This window comes from Takifugu flavidus, chromosome 6, assembly GCF_003711565.1.
Source record: "Takifugu flavidus isolate HTHZ2018 chromosome 6, ASM371156v2, whole genome shotgun sequence".
NCBI classification, from domain to species: domain Eukaryota; kingdom Metazoa; phylum Chordata; class Actinopteri; order Tetraodontiformes; family Tetraodontidae; genus Takifugu; species Takifugu flavidus.
The window spans coordinates 15,124,876-15,141,024 of record NC_079525.1 but is presented as its reverse complement, the minus strand read 5'-3'; the positions used below and the strand labels follow the sequence as shown (position 1 = coordinate 15,141,024).

The following is a 16,149-nucleotide window of genomic DNA, read 5'->3' as shown; positions in this document are numbered from 1 at the left end:
GTCAACGTTCCTACGTCATGGAACAGAACTACGTGTCTGCTGCCACCAGGCGGCCACTGGCGGTAATTACACAGCGCGGAATTTCTGACCCAAAGGTGATTGGATCTTTATTCTTTCCGTTATTAGTTCACATGCAACCAAGGCTGGCCGCCATCAAGAGTTATTCAAATTTATTTTAATGTCAAATTCACGCATTTACTTTTGCAGATGGTGGATTTAGAGTATAAATGGAACTGAGTTCTGATCCAGAACATTGTGTTCTTCCGTTACCGCTGCTACAAACAAGCACAAAGACGGTTAAATAACAATGCAAATGTGTTTTGTCATAGTTCAAGTTTAATGTTTTCTGAGAACGAAAAGGCGCCAGAGCCTCTTTAATTCAAACATGTAGTTTTACATATTTTCTTAGTTGGAGTTAAAGATATGTAACAATGAAGCAGGTGAATACAAACAGTTGTAGCCCTCGTTTGTCTTGGGATCCCGGTGAAAACTGTACAAACCCCAGGAAATGCCATCGCATAGCAAAACAGGGACGTTTTCTCACAGTTACAGTTGCTGGATTTAAGCGGAAGTAGATGTCAGAGTGATGTGTGTCTGCTTCCTAAACTGGACAGAATGAGACATGATGGAGGAGCTGACGTGATGTTCCATCATCAAGACCTGGGGAAAAGTCCTTAAATGCAGAATCAGCTGCCAGGAGGGCCGGCGGGTTCACACCTTCACAGGAAAACCTCCACGATCATTGCAGCTAATCACACAAAGCAAGCACGCTCAACTAAACTTGTTAAAAAAACCATTCGTGACACAAAATCCAGGGTTAGTAAAGTCCGAGTTTCATTTTTACTGTGAAAACATGAACGATTCCGATCGTATTAACCGTCGCATGAAAGCTGCAGTATGAAATGTTCCCCGGTTCATCTGACAATCGTTCATGTTGTTAAATGATGCTTACAAAAGGCTAAAATGGTATTTATTGACACGTGACTCTTAAAAGGCTAAATCTTAACATGTTTCTTGAATAAACCCACTCACCGCTCAGGTAACGCTCACGCTAGTGTCCAATGATAAGTGGCTACGCTAACATTCGTCCTGAATACATGGCTGAGCTACAAACGTGCCGGAGCCAACAACCATGGCGGCGCCGCCGGTACCGGCCCGTCCCAGAGTCAGAACCCACCAGCGCCGCTGTGGTCGCCACAGAGTTAGCTGCTGATTGGCTCAGTTCCCCTGCAGTCAGCACCGTGGCCGCGCACGTGATAAATAAGAGATTCACAATACAAATTCAAAGTCATATGTTATTGCTTTTTTCAGAAAGCCCTCGGGAAAGATCGGACGCTCTCGGCTCTCCGCTCGGAATAAAATACGTCTACAGTGACAGAGAATTGACCTATAGAGAGTTCAGGAGTAACAAAGTGCTAAGTAACGTAGCGAGCGCCTTGTGTCTGTGCACGTGCGGGTGTGAGAGCACGTGGAGCAACGAGGGCTGGTCTCAGTACGCATGGAGGTGCAGAGGTGGTGCATATTTGTAACAGCTTCTCCAGTGGCTTGATCCGGAGCGCCGCTTCCAGGGGGAGAGTATTGCTTCCAGAGGACCGCGCCCCCCTGCACGAGCCCCCGCCCCAACATTCCGCTCCAACTGCCCCCGGCACGGGCGCTGGGGGCAGGAAAGATATCAACTTTGTGCAAAAGTCAGCCCTTTGATGTGTGCACTCACGTCGTTTCATCTTTTTTAATTCTTGGATCCGGTTTGTGCAAGCGTGCTCCAGCTCCACCAGACTGGCTGTGCAAAGGTCTGGGGGGGTGAAGAGGAGGGCGGAGGGAGGGGGGAGCGTCTCCAGCCCACAGCTGCCCCCTCCTACCTGGAGATCATGGAGCTGGACTGGGACTGGTTGGAAGAAATGGTGGCGGCGCTGAGCTGGGAGAAGCCGCTGTGGCTGGACTCCAGGCTGGTCATGGAACCCCTGAGGTGGGAGACACGACATCAGAGCCCTGTGAGGTCAAAGGTCACGCAGCAGAACGGACACCACATCACACAAGCAGCCGGTCAGGAAGCAGAAGGATCATGCCAAGGTGCCTCTGATCAGGTGACCACTGCTGTTTGGATCAGAGCTACAGGTGTGTGGACCCAAAGACACCACTTATGAGTGTGTGTGTGTGTGTGTGTGTGGTGTGTGTGTGTGTGTGTGTGTGTGCATTAGTCATGCAGGCAGCAGAGCAGCTCAGTTAGTCTCAGTCTCAGTCACCAACGACCTTTTTAGGCCCTGAACCAAGCGAAGGAGCCGCTGCTGCGTGGGAGGTGTGAGTGCAGCAGTGGGGGGGCGGGGGGGTCGGACCAGCAGCAGCGGGGGGGCGGACCAGCAGCAGCGGGGGGGGGGGGGGGTCGGACCAGCAGCAGCAGGGGGCGGACCAGCAGCAGCGGGGGGGGCGGGGGGGTCGGACCAGCAGCAGCGGGGGGGTCGGACCAGCAGCAGCGGGGGGGGCGGGGGGGTCAGACCAGCAGCACGGCGATGAGCTACTGCTACCAGAGAGACGAGGAGCCACTTACAGACTCTGCACATCACAGCAAGCCGTTCTTCACAGGAGGAAGACAAAGCAGGAGGAGGAGGAGGAGGAGCAGGAGGAGGAGGAGGAGGAGGAGGAGGAGCAGGAGGAGGAGGGCCAGCGGGTTGGGAGCAATTCAAGAGGATCGAAAAAGAAACAGCTTGATTAAAGTCGTCTCCAGGGGAGGGAAACGTCCTCATTTGAAATCTCACACTTCAAAATAAAAGAGTTTATTCCACTGTGGAGGGTGAGAGAGGAGCTGAGAGGAGCAGAGAGGAGCAGAGAGGAGCTGAGAGGAGCAGAGAGGAGCTGAGAGGAGCAGAGAGAGGAGCTGAGAGAGGAGCTGAGAGAGGAGCAGAGAGGAGCAGAGAGGAGCAAGAGGAGCAGAGAGGAGCTGAGAGGAGCAGTGGAGGCTGAAACATGTTGCAAAAGTGGCCCAATAAGCCTCCAGTGTGAGGTCTGCTGATGGGGGGGACAGAGGCACTGACCTGAAGTCCTCGGAGCCCAGCACCTCCGTGTAGAACATGACCTTACACTTGTGTGAGGACACCTGCAGGGTGGCCAGCACGTCGTCCATCCGCGGCAGGTTGGTGGCCGCGCACGCCGGCATGTTGTGGAACCTCCACTGGAGGATGTAGAAGCCCGGCCAGCGTGTGATGTGGGACCCCTGGGGAGAGGCGGGTGGGGGGGGGGGTGAGGACGAGGGCGCCACCATGGTGGGTCGGCACTTTACGGCGCTCACCTGCACACTCTCGCCCTCCTTGCAGGTGAGGGGCGACTCCACCATGCTGTAGTCCTGCCCCAGCGTCCAGGACTTGTCGATGAGCTGGACGTTGTTGACCCCCGGGGAGGTGATGCCGTGCGCCCCCAGAGGATCCTTACGGGGGAGCTGGGGGGCGCGCTTGGAGTGATAGATGTGGAACACAACGTCGCCTTTGCATATGTCAAAGTCCCAGGTGATGACGGAGGAGGCGTCAATGATCTCGATCAGCACCTGAGTGAAGGAGAACAGGAGGGGACGTTACCGGGGGGGGGGGGGGGGGGCTTTAAAATGACCTGTTAGCATCATGGCGTGAGCGCAGCAGTGCTGCTAGCTCCATCACCCCTAAACTGGGGCCAGATGAGTTGAAGACTCAGTAACCAGATGTTAAAAGAACTATTTGATCTGGTTACACATGTTTCATGCTACTGATCGGCCACAAGGTGTCGCTGTTATCCAAGAATAACACTTTTTATCTTTGGTTTATTTAAAAGGGGACAACAGTTTGATAAGGTCAAGGTTGATAAAGGTCAAGCTTGGATCAGCATGGTCATCGAGTTTCTCTAACAGTGGCGTTGTTTCTGGTTATGGTTGAAAGGGTTAGGGGGGGTTAGGGTTAGGGGGGGTCAGGGTTAAGGGTTAGAGGGTTAGAGGGTTAGAGGGTTAGGGTTAGGGGGGGTTAGGGGGGGTTAGGGTTAAGGGTTAGGGGGTTAGAGGGTTAGGGTTAGAGGGTTAGGGGGGGTTAGGGTTAAGGGTTAGGGTTAGGGTTAAGGGTTAGGGTTAGGGGGGGTTGGGGGGGTTAGGGTTAAGGGTTAGGGTTAGGGTTAGAGGGTTAGAGGGTTAGGGGGGGTTAGGGTTAAGGGTTAACCTCACCTCGTGCGGAGCTCCCTTGAAGACACTGGCGCTTTGGTAGATGGTCTCAGTCCACAGACGGATGTCTTCGTTCTCCAGCTCCTCTGGGGTGCGGTACATGGACTTGGGAACAAGACCCCCTTCTGGCACTTCACACTGTGACACACACACACACACACACACACAGCATGTTCCTGGCTCCTAAAGGTGACGTCCACCAGCCCAGATGTGCAGAACCTCACCATACACTCTCCTCCCAGGAAATCAGGGATGACCTCCTTGTCTATATAGTCCACCAGGCCTCCAGGACCCTGGTAGTCATTGCCTGCATAGATGAGGAACTTCTTGCGTGTGTTTTCATCGATAAATGGGCTGACCTGTGAATTATGACGTATATTACAGCAAAACACGACATTCAGAGTGAAATAAAGACTTTATGGCCTGGACTTTATGAGCAGAGACTTCATATGAGGGAGTTCCTTGTGATCAGTCCCATCTTTGAACACATGGCTGACATGAGTGGAGAAGCCTTTCAGGAGTTCCTGCCCCTCACCAGTGTCCAGAGCACAGGGAACACTCTGGGAGCTCTTAAGATCAGCAGCCGCCCCAGGGTCTCGGGGTAGTTGGCCTCCACCACTTCAATAATCCTCAGCAGTGCTTTGACCCCCGGTCGCCACAGGTGACGCATGTTGAGCCCCTCCAGATCCACCAGACACGTCCAGCAGCTACAGACGGGGGAAGGAGGATTTACTGAGTGGCAAACACCTCCAGAAGACTCGCTACAGCTACTAAGCACCGATGATCCTCCCGGGAAGCTTAGGCCATGAACAACGCCGGCTAATCCTGCTGCTGTTGTGATGCAACACCTACAGGTGACACGTCTTCCTGTCTGGCTCTGATCCCCCCCGGCTCAGAGACAGCCGTGTCCTTGTCTTCCAGTCTTGAGCCCTCACAGCATGAGACAAAGCCTAATTTAACTAACTACACCTGAAACCTAAAGTGAGAGCTACTCCTCCCTACATCTACCTTCAGCTGAAAGATATCAGTGTTACTATATTGATGTTTTTGCTGTGTTATAGTAATAACAGCAATAATAAGTGGGAGCGGGACATCCCCACTAGGGGGCGCTGTTCTGCTGTACCTGATGGGTTGTCCAAACACCTTGGTGTTCTCCTCACAGCGCCGCAGACCCTCCTCGTTAATGGATAAAACCTTTAACGGCATAAACACAGGAGCTCAGCGGCTTTAAGGTGTTCAGCATCTGTTCTGACCTGAGCTCGCTGAGTAGCACAGGTGTCACCTACGTGTCTGAGCAGAGACTCCTCCCCCAGAGCGCGGACCAGCCCTTTGGTGTCCATGTGGCCCAACCGCAGGATGTACAACGGACGACCATCTACAGCGACGACAAGAGGAACATTTACACCAGCTTTCACACCGTTTACATTCTTGGGAGGCTTGGTGGAGCTAGCATACGTAGCATACGTAGCATACGAGCTGCAGAGGCTGTGAGGACTGATATTATGGTCTGTGCCTGCCAAGCTACAGTTTAAATGACAAGTCTGACGATGAAACGCATGTTTATTTCAGGCTGAGCCCGGCAGGACGAGTGCCTGCAGGGTGCTGAGGCTACAGTGAGTGTGTTTAGGGTAAGTGCACGTGCACGCACACGTGTACGGGTGTGTAACTCGATCCTCAGAGTAAAGATAAGCAGAGATCTCCGTAGTGTGCTACCAACCTTTGTCATGATGGTGCCAGCCCCCAGTGTAGTAGTCCTGAAGGACCTGGGGGGAGCTCCAGGTCTCCAGGAGATAGTCCACCTGGTGCTGCTTCCTCCAGGTCAAAGACTGACACAGGATCTCCCGCGCCTTGTCCATGTTAAAGTCTCTGGCCCGGAGGAACCGCAGGATGTGCTCATCCTTAGGAATCTGGAGCGGTAGGGGAGCATTTGGCTTTAGCAACTTTAGAAACACACACAGACATATATAAATATATACTGTATGTATACAGTTATTAGTGCGTGCGTGCGTGCGCGTGCGTGTGTGTGTGTGTGAGTGTGTGTGTGTGTGTGCGTGTGTGTGTGTGTGTGTGGTGTGTGTGTGTGTGTGTGTGTGTGGTGTGTGTGTGTGTGTGCGTGCGTGTGCGTGCACCTCACCTTTCCTTTGTGTGTCTCCTGAAGCCATTTCCGGAGCCTGATCAGACAGCTCTCCTGCAGGGGGGTCAGGTCACCCAGGTAACGTTTGATATAATCTGCATCCAGTTTATCTGGAGGACAGAAGAAAACTGACTAAACTTCTTCTGAACAATCGTTTTGATTCAGGGCCGAAGCTGCGATGACTGAAGAGACGCGGCTCTGACGCAGCTTCAGGGTTTTCAGAGAGCCAAGCTCAGACTGGCTCATGGGCTACTGCTACTGATGCTAATGCTAATGCTGCTACTACTACTGCTGCTGCTACTGCTGCTACTGCTGCTACTGCTACTGCTGCTGCTACTGATGCTAATGCTGCTACTGCTGCTACTGCTGCTGCTACTACTGCTGCTGCTGCTGCTACTGATGCTGCTGCTGCTACTGATGCTACTGATGCTACTGCTGCTACTACTCCTGCTGCTGCTGCTGCTACTGATGCTGCTGCTACTACTACTGATGCTGCTGCTGCTACTGATGCTACTGCTGCTACTACTACTGCTGCTGCTGCTGCTACTGATGCTAATGCTGCTGCTACTGCTACTGATGCTAATGCTAATGCTGCTGCTACTGCTACTGATGCTGCTACTGCTGCTGATGCTAATGCTGCTGCTACTACTACTGCTGCTGCTGCTACTGTTGCTACTGTAGCTGCTGCTGCTGCTGCTACTGCTGCTGCTGCTGCTGCTACTGATGCTACTGTAGCTGCTACTGCTACTGATGCTACTACTGCTGCTGATGCTAATGCTGCTACTACTGATGCTGCTGCTGCTGCTGCTGTGAATTTTAAACGCACCTTCAGGAGTAGCAGCCAGGACTTCTGCGAGGCTGTCGGCCTGGACCACAACGCTGTCCTGAGCTGTGCTGTCCTTGCTCTCACTGGGCTGACAGACGGAGACACTTGGAATCGTGGCAGGTTTGGGGGGTGCTGGTGGGCTGGTGGAGAGGCTGGTTGGCCTGGTAACGGCCTGTGGAGAGGAGGAGGGAGTCCAGCGGGGAATGTAGCCGATCCCTTCGTCTTCAAGCTCCTTCAAGTAAAACTCAATGATTTCTTTTCCCTGTTAAAAACGTTGAGAATAAAGACTTCAGCGAAGGATTTGGAGTGGAAACTGTAACATTTATGGAAACACATGCAAGAACTCCCTCATCCTCATTAAATGCTCTGCATCAGTATTACTGACACAAAAGGAGAGTCAAGATATCCCACAATGCATCAAGTCCTGGAAACCATTTTTCACTGTGTGGAAGGAGAAAACTACAAATCTACCTGATAATAAGCAATAGAACGAAGAACCACAAGTCTCCTAATCATACAGAATTAATCTTCAATAATCAAGTAGGCAAAAATATGTCCCTGTGAGAATAAGCTGCTTATTACCAGACAGACAGGTTTATTAACTGTTGGTCAGTTTTACATATTTACAGGCAGCTGCAACAGTTGTGTTGTTTCATAAGTGGATTGTGTGGTGAATGTTAATGAGGAGGCTTCAGCCCACAGACATGGTCGACGACAGGACGCACGCACCTTCTTGATGCTGCTGGCGTACTGCTTCATCGCGATCTTTTCCACCGTGCTCTCAAAGCCAAAGAAGGACTTGATGTCGAGGCTGGCGCTCTGTTCGAAGCAGGTCCACTCCTCGTTCTCTGGGTGAACCTGCAGGAACACACGAGTTCATCTCAGAAGTCCTCCATCACACACATGTAGAAGCATGAAAACACACAACCAGCATGGGGAAATGGGATGGCTGTGTGTGTGTGTGTGTGTGTGCACACGAGCACATGCAACACACTGCTCATCCTTCATCCTCATTATTATAGAACTATTTACAATAACGTCAGTTTTGAATTCTATGAAGCCAAACAAGTGAACGCTAACGTGCAGATATCCAATACGCTGCCGTTATTTTAGCTCCTCGACCATAAGCTACCAAAATAGCAGCACTTTCATGGGATCTGCCTGTGCTGCTTCCGCGTAGCTTAATTTTAGCACGCTCGTTGGTTAGAGGCTAATGTGCTTGACCTCGTTAACAGAGCACATTCTTCAACGAGTGAAGCTCTGGAGGTAGAGTTACACCGTTAGGACAGCAGGAACAGGGAACCAGGAAGAGGGTTAGCGGCTACGTTCAGGTTAGCGGCTACGTTCAGGTTAGCAACCACTGGACCATCCTCATATGGGTGAACTCAGAGGGGTAAAATAAATACACACGTGTGTTTAAAACCATTTTAGCTGCTACTGACCGAGTAGCAGCAGGTCTCGTGGATGATGACCCTGTTGGAGAAGGTCTCATTGTGTGACTCGATGTGCAGCGTCCTCTCCCTCCGGTCCAGCGTGTTCTTCTGGATGAAGTAGACGTAGTCCACCCCTGCGATCTGCAAACCCAGCACACGGCTCATGTTGCTGCTCAGAATGAGCGGAAGCTGAGAACGGCCGGATCAAACGAACCCGTTTCAGCAGGCGGGGGGCGTCCACATCCAGAGTGCAACGGCGCTCGATTCTGTGGGAGGAGCCGTCCTCGCTGGTCTCCTCGTTGGTCACGTCGCTCGCCACGAACATGGGGATGAGGTGACAGGTGGGGAACCTGCGCTCATAGGCCTGGACGGGACAGGACAGACAGGACAGGACAGGACAGACAGGACAGAGGGTCAGGGAGCAGGTTTATTCCTCTGTGGTTACCAGGAGACAGCATGGTACAAGCCCCTCTGCAGCCACACCTTCACACTGGACAGGTTGCTACGGTAACTAACACACACCCCCAGGCCTCTGCAGGACCACCCTGTTCCTGAGAAGGTGCCCTGGGGGAACACACTCGTCAGGGTCCTAGAAATGCCCCCATCCCATCAGTTAATGAGTGGGAGTCATGTTAGGAGCAAAGCAGCCTCACATTTAAGGAGACAAGTCTCCTCCTCCCAGGGTCAGGGTCAGGGTCAGGGTTAGGGTCAGGGTCAGGGTTAGAGGGTTAGAGGGTTAGAGGGTTAGAGGGTTAGAGGGTTAGAGGGTCAGGGTCAGGGTTAGGGTTATCAGGTGCTGCGAGCTGTCGGGAGAGACCCCCACGAGCTCCCTCACGTACAGGCGTCCTGATTACCTGGTCCTGATTACTGGGTCCTGATTACCTGGTCCTGATTACTGGGTCCTGATTACTGGGTCCTGATTACTGGGTCCTGATTACTGGGTCCTGATTACTGGGTCCTGATTGATAAAGGTGCTGCCCTTCCAACATGGGACAACACAAGCGACTGATAATGTGCTGACCAGTGATATCCAGGAAGCAGCGCTGAGAAGCTCCTGGCACCAGTTTGAGGGTCTCTGAATGGGACTGAATGAATGGGTGAACGCTGACCTCGGCTTTTTGCCCCGATGCTCTGGAACATCGGATAAAGGCTCTGCTGGGCTCGGCTCCAGCACTGGACGTAAACACGGCTCAGAAACACATACGTGACCCGCTTCCACAGCACCACAGCACCACAGCACCACAGCACCACAGCACCACAGCACCACACACCACAGCACCACAGCACCACACACCACAGCACCACAGTTCAGGTGGAAGCGGATCGAGCAGCACAGCACACGTTCCAGCCCCGAATCCACCCGCCATTGTTTCAAAGTCCACAACAGGAAGCTCAGGCCGGGGTTGTGCAACACTCCCCCCCCATTAAAGGTAACAGCAGGACCCGCTTTTAAACGAAGCCTAGTCAATTAGCAGTCATATTCCTGTAATCGGACTATTAAAGCAGTCGTATTCCTGTAATCGGACTATTAAGCAGTCCTATTCCTGTAATCGGACTATTAAAGCAGTAACATTCCTGTAATCGGACTATGAAAGCAGTAACATTCCTGTAATCTGACTATTAAAGCAGTAACATTCCTGTAATCGGACTATTAAAGCAGTAACATTCCTGTAATCGGACTATTAAAGCAGTAACATTCCTGTAATCGGACTATTAAAGCAGTAACATTCCTGTAATCGGACTATTAAAGCAGTCCTATTCCTGTAATCGGACTGTGAAAGCAGTAACATTCCTGTAATCGGACTATTAAAGCAGTAACATTCCTGTAATCGGACTATTAAAGCAGTCCTATTCCTGTAATCGGACTATGAAAGCAGTAACATTCCTGTAATCGGACTATGAAAGCAGTAACATTCCTGTAATCGGACTATTAAAGCAGTAACATTCCTGTAATCTGACTATTAAAGCAGTCATATTCCTGTAATCTGACTATTAAAGCAGTCCTATTCCTGTAATCGGACTATTCCGACATTCCGCTTTAATCCCGACGTTAATGGGCTGAAGAGAAAACCAGACCGAGCAAACGTTCGGAACTCCACCACAGGCAACATTCATTGTGTGGCTGCGTGCATTAGACTATCTAAACACGGTGGCCCGGTCTCCATGGTTACGTGTCCGGACACACCTGAGCTGACTAATGAGTGGATAAATGTGGGAATAAGCAGGAAGCCTCTGGGCCTCGTGATGGAGAACAAACAAGGAGAAATATGGAGGCGGCTGGAAGAGCTGCGTCACAGTGGAGCCCTGGGCCCGGCCCCTGGAGGGGGGGCCAGCAGCTGAGCCCTGGGCCTGGCCCCTGGAGGGGGGGCCAGCAGCTGAGCCCTGGGCCCGGCCCCCTGAGGGGGGGCCAGCAGCTGAGCCCTGGGCCCGGCCCCTGGAGGGGGGCCACCACCTCCTCAGAACCGTCCTGGTCACTGGTTCATTGGTAGATGATGGTAATACAAGAACCCCACTGGCATGGCAACAATGTTGAGAATATCTGCCATTCAGCGGCGTACGTGCACTGACGTACGTGCACTGTCGTACGTGCACTGACGTACGTGCACTGTCGTACGTGCACTGACGTACGTGCACTGTCGTACGTGCACTGACGAGGGTTAACGAAGGGGTGTTTGAGAAGCCGACCTGTTGGCCAGCACAGCCAGTGAGCAACTGGTTCCCACTCAGACTCCAGCTACAGTGGGACTACCACAGTGCCTCTGAGCCAGGGAGTGGTGCCGTAACATCCTGAACCAGACGAGGGCCCTAACTGGGTCAGGACAGTGGGACAGGATCTCATCCAAGCACAGCAGGGGGAGGGGGGGCGGCAGGAATCCAAGTTTAGAGAGCCGAGCTTGGCAGCCCACAAACTGGAGACCAGGTTCTGAAACCCGTTTGAGCAGGTTAACAGAACTGAACCAGACTAGAGAGGACACCAAACCAGCGCCGTGGTGTGTCCAAGAGTCCATCATCTGAGGGGGGTCCTGCTCCACAGCCAGGACCTCAGGGATTATCTGGTTCTGATCCACGTCCCCTTGGATCAGAGCCTGCTGGAGGGAAGCAGTAGGGGAGCTACAGTCAGCTTCCTGATCCTGGATCAGGAGCACGGATCATGTTGGGAGGAGCTCCGGGCCGCTTGGAAAACAACAACACCGCTGTCATCATTTCCTGTTAGTCAGATGCAGCAACAGGGGGTTACCATGGCAACGGAATCAATAAACAAAGACTGCACTTCCTGGCCTGAGTGACGCTCGCTACCCCTCAGATGAGTTCAGGGTGGTTCACGCTGCCTCGGTACCCAGAATGCACCAGGGCCGGCTGCTCAGGCGCACCTGCAGCAGACGCACCTGCGGGGTCACGCCCACTAGGGTCACGCCCACTAGGGTCACCCCCACTAGGGTCACCCCCACTAGGGTCACGCCCACTAGGGTCACCCCCACTAAGGTCACCCCCACTAGGGTCATGCCCACTAGGGTCACCCCCACTAGGGTCACGCCCACTAAGGTCACCCCCACTAGGGTCACGCCCACTAGGGTCACCCCCACTAGGGTCACGCCCACTAAGGTCACCCCCACTAGGGTCACGCCCACTAGGGTCACCCCCACTAAGGTCACCCCCACTAGGGTCACGCCCACTAGGGTCACCCCCACTAAGGTCACCCCCACTAGGGTCACCCCCACTAGGGTCACCCCCACTAGGGTCACGCCCACTAGGGTCACCCCCACTAAGGTCACCCCCACTAGGGTCACGCCCACTAGGGTCACCCCCACTAAGGTCACCCCCCCCCATCCCCCCAACCACAGATGACTCTACATTACTGGAATTCTAAACAGCGTTAAACATCTTTAACTGATTCCCCTTTTTGGCTGTGCTCAGCAGTTGCATAACCAGGTCAGTGCTGCCGCTGCCGCCGCTGCTGTTGCTGCTGCTGCTGCTGCTGCTCAGCCGCCGCCGCTGCTGCTGCACGCCGCTGCTGCTGCACGCCGCTGCTGCTGCACGCCGCTGCTGCTGCACGCCGCTGCTGCTACACGCTGCTGCTGCTGCTACACGCCAACGCCACGTAAGCGTTGCTGACAAACAGCCGCTGCTGTCAGTCATCAGGCATTTCAGTGAGTAAGAATGTTACTGGGAACCAGTGGGAGGAAGTGAGGAGTCAAAGGACGGGAGGTTCCTGATTAAAGAGGAAGGAGAGGGGAGGCTAGCAGCACACACACACACACACCACACACACACACACACACACACACACACACACACACACACACACACACTCCAGACAGACGAGATAACAGCAGAGTGTGTTTGTCACACACGTACAGGTGAGACCACCTGGGAATACGAACACGATGAGGCTGTGACCTCAGTGACCTCTGACCTCTGACCCCAACCAGCAGCATCAGAGCTCCGACACTTACCGCCATCACCAGCTCGAAGGGCTGCTTGTACACGCGCACAGGCGACTGGTACTTCTGCACCATGGTGCCGGGTCCAGGATCTGCCCCGACCTGCAGGCAAACACACAGGAGATCAGCGAGGATCAGGGATCAGGGATCTGGGATCAGGGATCTGGGATCAGGGATCAGGGATCTGTCGTAAGCTGCTCTAGGTCAGGGATCTGCTGCTCTAGATCAGGGATCTGTTGGCTGCTGTTCTAGGTCAGGGATCTGTTGTAAGCTGCTCTAGGTCAGGGATCTGCTGCTCTAGATCAGGGATCTGTTGGCTGCTGCTCTAGATCAGGGATCTGTTGCTGCTGCTCTAGATCAGGGATCTGTTGTAAGCTGCTCTAGGTCAGGGATCTGCTGCTGCTGCTCTAGATCAGGGATCTGCTGCTGCTGCTCTAGATCAGGGATCTGCTGCTGCTGCTCTAGATCAGGGATCTGTTGCTGCTGCCCAGTTATCCAACTGGGACTGGGGCTTTTCCAGTCACTCCGCCTCCGTGTGCTCTCACAGAAACTCAGAATTCCAGAGATCTACTGAGGAGGAAAGCCAGGAGGGATCTCAGCTCCCACACAGCAGATCCCATCATCCAGAGTTCTGCTTAGCTTAGAAAAGGAGAGCATGCGAGTGTCAACCTGCTGGTTGAACTGGTTGATGAAAACCAAACTGGTCTGAGGACAAGTTGGAGCAGCAACTCAGGCAGAACATCACGTTCTACCTGAGAACGTGATGTTCTCAGGTAGAACGTGCACACACATGTGTGTCATTCCTGCAGTGCAACGATGGGAGGGGGCTGCGCTCTATTTCCAGAGGGATCAGACTAATAATAACCTGGCTACAGCCAGGATCTACTGGTGGCTACAGCCAGGATCTACTGGGGGCTACAGCCATGATCTACTGGGGGCTACAGCCAGGATCTACTGGTGGCTAAAGCCAGGATCTACTGGTGGCTACAGCCAGGATCTACTGGGGGCTACAGCCAGGATCTACTGGGGGCTACAGCCAGGATCTACTGGGGGCTACAGCCAGGATCTACTGGTGGCTACAGCCATGATCTACTGGTGGCTACAGCCAGGATCTACTGGGGGCTACAGCCAGGATCTACTGGGGGCTACAGCCAGGATCTACTGGTTACAACAGTGGTTTATTACCGTCATGTCTCAGGAACAGTGGACTAAACATGAGAACAAGAAGTCCCGTTAACGCACAATAACAGCTGATCTTTCTGTAAACGGTGATCCATTGGATCAAATATCCGTCATTTAATCCCACCCTCGTGCCTTTGATAACTCGGGTTTTACTTCTAAGGTCGTCGGGAATCGTCGGGTTTAAACAGGGCGCAGCTAGAAGGTGCTTAAAATGTTACATTTCGATCATTAATGGAAGAAACGCGACAGTTGTGACCACAGTGTCACGACCAAAGTGCCTGATCAACACTGTTAATTAAAACTGAGACGGTTTGCTTACACAACAGCGTTAGCTCGGAGGCTAGCTAGCGCGAATGCTAGCGCGCTGGTCATGAAAGGCAACGAGCAGAAACTTACCAGAGATGTGGAAAACTACACAAACTTTATTGGTTTATTCCGGTTACTCGTCGTTTCTCCTGACAAGTCTCCCCGGGTAAACTCTTGCCATTCCTCTGCTCGGTTGATCACCTCGCCGGGTATGAAGGGTAAGAGTGAACAGGAAGCTAACGAGTTAGCTCCGCTAGCTGGTGATGGAACTGCCCGGAACCCCCAACAATGTCGCCGATAAATCTTCCCGGACAGCCCGACGCGGAAGGTCGCAGCTGCGGGTAAGAAGCGCCGCGAAGCCGCGAAGCTCGTCAGAACTGGGTCCGGTTGTGGCTGCTCCCCTCCGCCGCCTCTTCCTGCGGCTGGAACGGTCGCTCCTCCCCGCGGCTGGTGCGCACGTCGGCAACAACGTCAGTAACAACGTCGGTAATAACGTCGGTAATAACGTCGGTAATAACCCAAGCTTCCACTTCAGTCCGGAAAAAACAGAGGAACGCGCCTGTGACTCCTGGGTGCTGGATGTGCGGCGGTTTTATTGGGACAATATTATTAAAACCAATAATTAACTAATAATAAACTAATTATTACAACATTACAACGTGTTTCTTGTTAATATACCAAAAACCCCAGTTGAGAATGTTGATTTAAAAGCAGTTTAACGTGAAAGCTGGTGCAGAAAGAGGGTATCAAAAAGTAAACAAATGACACACACACGCGCACACACACGCACACACACACACACACACACACACAATCTTCAGGTTGAGGTCTTGCAGCCCATGGTGATGACGTCACGGTGCGAGTTTCCACCCACCACATTTCTGTCACCACACCAAACATCCAAGACCGGATCAGTCCTCGCGTTTTGAAAAAAATGCCCAAAGCACGAATGATTAGACCAAAAATGTAAGATCACACAAAAATATGACCACACAGAAGTGTGGCTTTTACGTCAAAAGCGCCTGGATCACGTGATTGGAACTGATCGAACCGGATCGCGACAGAACGCCCAGCGGAGCACCTGTGCGTGTCGCCAGGCTCAGATTTGAACCATTCAGGCTCATATTTGGCGAAAGATGCAGCAGAAAAGACGATATTGTTGCTGCGGACGCGTCCTGCGGGCACAAGGTGCACAGCGCCGCCCCGTGGGGGACGTGGGTGGTGCAACACATCCTGTCCGTCCTTCTGTCCGTCTGCACCAGGGTCGGCACCCCAAAATGTTGAAAGAGCCATATTGGACCAAAAAAACAAAAAACTAATCTCTCCGGAGCCGCAACTTGAATGATGAGTCGGCTACAAATACATAAAGAGCATTGATGAATAAATGTTTATTTTCCCTGCAGCATCCTGGAGAGAATGACGCACCACGTGACCTTTAAGTTTACCTTTCAGTGTAATGAGATGTTGAAATTAAATATTTGTTATACATGTTTATACAGCATGGGGAAAATTGGGCGTTTTTCATGTTTTAACTCCTACAGAAATTATATTAAAACAAAAAATATATTCACACGTCTTTTTCATTTTCATGTTTTTGAAAAGCCCCAGGGAGCCACTAGGGCGGCGCCAGAGAGCCGCACGCGGCTCTAGGGCCG

The 16,149-nt window shown here is 52.6% G+C and overlaps 1 protein-coding gene across 2 annotated transcripts; it reads right to left on the bottom strand.

Annotated features, from left to right (window-relative positions):
• Positions 1-316: 316 nt before the first annotated feature.
• Positions 317-15,242, bottom strand: si:dkey-237i9.1 (SEC14-like protein 1). 2 transcript variants are annotated; one of them, XM_057035637.1, is made up of 17 exons: positions 14,585-15,242; positions 13,019-13,108; positions 8,779-8,928; positions 8,574-8,705; positions 7,861-7,989; positions 7,132-7,393; positions 6,306-6,415; positions 5,889-6,078; positions 5,458-5,546; positions 5,295-5,365; positions 4,707-4,878; positions 4,396-4,530; positions 4,175-4,309; positions 3,284-3,535; positions 3,030-3,208; positions 2,546-2,572; positions 317-1,961 (listed from the first exon to the last, which is right to left on the bottom strand). In XM_057035637.1, exons 2-17 carry the CDS (start codon positions 13,079-13,081, stop codon positions 1,856-1,858), a joined length of 2,202 nt encoding a protein of 733 aa, XP_056891617.1. In that variant the 5' UTR covers positions 13,082-13,108; positions 14,585-15,242; the 3' UTR covers positions 317-1,855. The 2 variants fall into 2 exon arrangements, with proteins under 2 accessions (XP_056891617.1, XP_056891618.1); XM_057035638.1 differs by lacking the exon at positions 2,546-2,572 and having other exon boundaries at positions 14,585-15,238.
• Between the last annotated feature and the right edge of the window lie 907 nt (positions 15,243-16,149).

Excerpts from the sequence above, each read along its gene's own strand:
- si:dkey-237i9.1 (XM_057035637.1), bottom strand. The coding sequence starts at position 13,081 with ATGGTGCAGAAGTACCAGTCGCCTGTGCGCGTGTACAAGCAGCCCTTC. Across the intron at positions 8,929-13,018 it reads CCTTCGAGCTGGTGATGGCG|GCCTATGAGCGCAGGTTCCC; the intron begins GTAAGTGTCGGA and ends TGTCCCGTCCAG. Across the intron at positions 6,416-7,131 it reads CCTGGCTGCTACTCCTGAAG|ATAAACTGGATGCAGATTAT; the intron begins GTGCGTTTAAAA and ends TCTGTCCTCCAG.